The sequence below is a fragment of the Urtica dioica genome, chromosome 9 (assembly GCF_054948205.1).
Source record: "Urtica dioica subsp. dioica isolate 48M chromosome 9, U.dioica_male_clone48M_v1_H2, whole genome shotgun sequence".
NCBI classification, from domain to species: domain Eukaryota; kingdom Viridiplantae; phylum Streptophyta; class Magnoliopsida; order Rosales; family Urticaceae; genus Urtica; species Urtica dioica.
In genome coordinates this window covers 24,198,680-24,204,228 of record NC_142764.1, presented here as the reverse complement: position 1 = coordinate 24,204,228, position 5,549 = coordinate 24,198,680, and the positions used below count along the sequence as shown (strand labels likewise).

The 5,549-nt window shown below is 33.8% G+C and overlaps 1 protein-coding gene across 1 annotated transcript; it reads left to right on the top strand.

Moving 5' to 3' along the window:
- Positions 1-276: 276 nt before the first annotated feature.
- On the top strand, positions 277-1,675 carry LOC149386029 (uncharacterized). The gene has a single exon (XM_089625085.1). The coding sequence runs from the start codon at positions 572-574 to the stop codon at positions 1,334-1,336; it is 765 nt and encodes a 254-aa protein (XP_089481211.1). The 5' UTR covers positions 277-571; the 3' UTR covers positions 1,337-1,675.
- The last annotated feature ends 3,874 nt before the right edge of the window (positions 1,676-5,549 follow it).

Here is a 5,549-nt window from a genome sequence, read left to right as displayed (position 1 = left end):
AACCTTCGCATAAGTTTAATAAAAAACGCTGATAAATCTAATCATAGAAAGTTGCAAACAGCTGAAACATGTGACCTTGTAACATTATTCTTGAAAAAAGGGAAAACAAATAATAAAATAAAGATAGCAATATATATTAATTAAGGTCTTGGATAACACAATCTATAGTCACGTATTTGGCCTTTAAAGGGGAATCACCTTCGTACACTTATAGATCATATCATTTCCCATGAATTTACTTACAAAATAAATCCAAATAATATAAAATTTTCAATTCATTAATACTCCTCGTAAATAAAGCTTCTTTTATAGCTGTATTTGTAGTGAAATGTGTTTGAGCGACTGAACTGTGATGAAAGTCTATTAATTAAATGCATTGCATTGCCATTGACCATTATAAAAATGCCAGTCTGTTTTCACACACACAACACAAATCGCTTCACAATTTCACACTATTCTTCTTCACCACACACAAACATTGCTCTGTCTCTGAAGAGAGACTCACGGTGAGAGTGAGAGTGAGAGAGGGAGAGAGATCCTCAATAAGCGACGTCGTTTAGTTTTTACGACAATGGGATCGTGTTGTTCGAGCCAAGCGAACGCAGACAAGCTCGCGGAGAAGATCGACGGCGAGTATCCTACGGCGGCGGCTCGGAGATCGAAATCTCGGCCGTCGATCGAGAGCAGAGCTCCACCGCCAACAATGGAGGAAGAGACCGTCGTGAAGGAGGTCTTGTCCGTCTCCGAAACGACGAAGCTGGATCGCCGATTTCTCGGCAACGGAGTAGAAGAAGAAGAGAAGAAGGACGAGATCTCCGAGGCGGCGGAGGAGATTTGCAGCCTCAGCGAGAGTCTCTCCACGACGACGACGACGAACGTCACGAACGACGACGACGAAGCGACGAATCACCATTACCACTACCACGGCAACAACGCGAGGAGTTTTAATCGGAGATCTCCAATGAAGCCGCCGCCGAAGCAGCGATCTCTCTCCGGCGAGCTGATCGGGAGGAGAGAGAGAGTCCTCGGGGCAAAATCGCCGTCGAGGAGGCCGGAGAGCTCTCCCGGTCGGAGATTCGTGAACGGAACGGGTCCGGTTAGGATTGTTCAGCAGAGGAACTCGGATTCCGGTCGAGTCGGCGCTCGGAGGGGCTTGAGTCCGGCGAAGGATCCCGGCGAGGCCTCGGCGCGGCGGTCTAGGTCGCCGGCAATGAGGTCCGGGCCGGGGAGATCGATGAGGTCTCCGAATAGGAAGTGCGTCGACGACGACGACGGTCTAAACGACGAGTCGTTTGATAACCCGCTTGTTTCGTTGGAGTGTTTCATTTTCCTATGAATCGGGAAATAGAAAAGAAAATAAATTATATAAATTAAGTATGTAAATTTCTTTTGGCCGGTGAATCAATCAAATATGGTTCCTGGAGAAACTAATTTCTTTTTGTTTCTATTTCTTTTGGTAGGTAAGTTTGGTTGTAAATAATTGTTGTAGTATTTACTGTGGAAGAAAGAAAATGTCAATGGTGGGATCTGGGTGAAAGATTTGGGGTCAGTCAGACTCACAGTCAGTGATAAAAAAAAGTTACAGAGATTGATAGAGATATCTTCTTTCACTTGGACTCTCTGTCTGTTTGGGTACGCAAAGTCATCAATGGACTCATTTCTTCAATTTTTGTTACTTTGTAACAATTTGCAATGAGTGATGTCATTTAGTTTCTTTCTTTCTTTTCGTTTGTGTAGAATAGAAGCAAAGCTTTAAAGAAAAAAAATCATCTTTCAGTTTCAGCTTCCGATCTCAGTAAATATCCGTACAAGAAAAAATTATTATTCACTTGTGTGGTGTGATCATCATTCGTTCACTGACTGTCTTTGGGAATTAAAAAAAAAAAAGATATTTACCGTTCAGACGTATGAGAACCATTTACCATTTATTTTACAAAATATATATTTTTTTGGGGGTCAAGCAAATGCATTACATTATGAAAGTGCATGTGATTCGCTATGACACGTATAATGCGTCAACGTAGTGTTCGCTTGATTAGTAATTGGTGATTACTCTACTACAATAACATGAACCATTGGATTCCATATAAAAGTAATATGAATAATATTTGTCGGTTATCTTTGCGTATATCCACGTTAGGTTTTGTTTTCCCTTCTTCCCAAGCTTACAGATTCAGTGAGTGAGTGACCAAATTATTTCGTCTGCTTTATGGGATTGGGGCCATTTATGATTAAACCCCAAGTTGCACAATTTTGTCAAATAAGAAAGGACAACAAGGGAATAATTTCGAGGAATTTCGTAATTAGAGAAAAGGAGGCTATTATATACCATTTTTTCATCAAAAACTATGTATTGCAGAAGATATCAGATATGCAATTATTTGGCTTAGTGTATATAATTATAATAGATATATATATTTTAATGAGAAATTGTCCCATTTGTCACCAATTTCTTAACATTTTGTCACTTTCCACCAAAACACTAATTTTTCTCAAAATGACACCATCTATGTCAACAATGTTAACATCTATTTTTTCCCTTCACTATGAGATGTCAACATTGTTGACATAGATGTCAACATTATTGATATCTCGGTGGTATTTTGGGACAAATTAGTGTTTTGATGAAAAATGAGAAAATTTATGAAATTGATGACAAATGAGACAATTTCTCTATTTTAATAGCATCACGATCAATAGGTACCTCAAATATAGCATCAATTATCAATTTGAAATACTTTCTAGATTTAACATTGTGACGTAAGATTTGTTGGACTCTCATCAGTTAAAATGTCATAATACCCTTCTAACATTGTCATGTGCAAAATATTTTTTTGATAATAATTGAAACAGTTTCTTTATACACGTAATAATCTCCGAACAAATAAGTAAGATCTTGAAAAGCTAATCAAACAATATATAATTAAATCGATAACGTTGGGGGTTTTATGACAACTGAGCTTTCTGTACAAATAATGATACTACTACCGTAATTCATATTTTATTCACTTTCCATGATTCAAGGCTGGTATTGAAGTGAAATTAAAGGGATTACAGTAGTCATATAAGCTTTTGAGCTGAGTGCTATATGATTGCATTAACATAGTTTATCCAAACATTTGTTAGTTTATTTGGTATAAATATGAATTAGTTGCAAGAAAGTTAAGTTAACTAAGCACAAGTGTTTGACTTTGACTATGACTAAAAGGAATACATAATAGGCAAAATATCATATATATTTCATTTATTTAATCGAAATACTGCGATTATTCCCACATATTTTTAAAATATCACATGGATCCTTTCAAATTACTATTTATCACATATTTATATCCTAAAAAGATTTATTGAATCAAATATAAACATTTTCATAATTTTTAGTTGACTTTATCATTAAAAAAATATCAGAAATGCCCATAATACCCTTAATAGGATCTTCTATTTATATTTTATTCTAAAAAAAAAAAAAAATTCCCCATTTACTTTTCATTTTATAAAAAAAAAAAAAAAAAACCTCATTCATCTTATGATGAGCTTGCAGATTGATCCGGCGGCCTAAGAAAGCGACGACGATGAGTTTGGAGATTTGTGGGTTTTGTCGAAGAAAAAGAAAAAAACGAGTGTGTTGATACGACTTCCTTCCATCTCAAACCTATTTTTTTTATCTCTTACAATAATGAAGTTGTATGTATTCATTTATATATATATTTTCTATTTTCTTAATAAAATGAAAGGCTAATCAAGCCAATAGCTCACCCTTCTTTTAAAAATCATTTTATATAAAAAAAATAAAAAATAGTTCACCTGACCCGAACTAAATTAATTAACTAAACAGTACATTTATTCTTTAATTAATTAATTTACTTCGGGTCTGATAAACTAAATTTTTATAAAATGAAACTTTGGCTAGAATATGAAAAACAACTAGAGGAATGATTAATTGCAACAAATTATTCTAAGATGAAAGATAAATAGGTGATCTCATTTATGGTATTATGGACATTTTACATTTTAAATAAGTTAAATTCAATAAAATGTTAGTTTAATAGATATATTTAATATATAAATGAGTTTCAGAGTATAAACATACTATAAATAGTAATTTGACTTTGATACAGATGATAATTTAAAAAATTAAAAGAATAATCACAGTATTTCGATTAAATGTATAGAGGATATATACGATATTTTATCTGATGCATATGTAATATGTTTATATGTATATTAACAATTACTGACGTTTCTTTTCGAAAAATATCGGTAACGTTTGGCTATGTTATTCTTTTGAAGAACATACTCAAACATTCATTAAATCAAGGGCGATGCGGCTATCTAGTTATTTTAAAGTTTGGGTTTAGCAAAATAGCCCAAATTTCTACAGTTGAGGCAAAATAGCTAAAAATTGACAAAACCCCCAAAATATCCTTATACACCAAATACTCAGGTTTACCAAAACAATACAATCGATGAAAAAAAACCCTAAAAATAGCTCTCGATCTATATTAAAGATCGTCACCGTCGTCATATACGTCGGTCATCGATCGCCATCGCCGTCCTCGTCTTCATCGATCGCCATCGCCGTCCTCGTCTTCGTAGTTATGTCTTCGTCGATGAGTACAAATTACCTTACTCATCGTCAATAGCTCAGGATCTCGTTCCGTCTCGTCGTCATCATCATCATCATTATCGATTTCTTCGTATCAGTCGCAAAGCAGGTTGTTCGTGTTCGATCGCGGTCGGAGATCGAAAGTCCAAGATCGTCGTCAAGTTTTTCTGCATCTTTTTCTTATTCTTTATCGCACAGTGTATTAAATTTTTTGAAAGCAGAATTAAATTTTTTGACATCTTATCATTCTTCATTTTATTCTTCTGATTTATCGCACAGTGGATTAAATTTTTTTAAAGCAGGATTAAATTTTTTGACATCTTCTTCTTCATTTTCTACTTTTGATTTATCGAAGAGTGGATTATATTGTTTGAAAGCAGGAATAAACTTGTTGAAAATAATTAAGGGTATATTAGTACTTTTACATTATAAGTGACTATTTTGCATCAACTTGTGAAATCTTGATTATTTTGCTAAACACTAAGTTTGAAATGACTATTTCATACAAAAAGTCTTTTAATCAATAAAAAAAATAAAAACATTCAAATGCCATTGCCATTTGGTTAATTAGAATTTCAACTTCTGAAGTCAAACATTTGCATTTCTTGACAGTTAAAAAATTAAAACTCCTTATTGCATGGCACCAATATATATATATATATATATATATATATATATATATATATATATATATATATATATTTCTCCAACAAATTAAGTACACTATGGCCACAAAAAAGGTTTTATATTTAAAGAATCATTTAAATTTAAATTTGGGAGGTGAAAACAAAGTGGGAAAAAACCCTTTTGTGTAGCCGTCGTAGATATCAAATGAATAATATTACGCCGTTGTTTGTCCTAGTGGCCTGTTCTATGAATGTCCTTTTTCTTAATCATGCAAAAGATACAAAGTTACAGACAATATCTTTCAGGTTCTAGTAAT

Excerpts from the sequence above, each read along its gene's own strand:
- LOC149386029 (XM_089625085.1), top strand. The coding sequence starts at position 572 with ATGGGATCGTGTTGTTCGAGCCAAGCGAACGCAGACAAGCTCGCGGAG.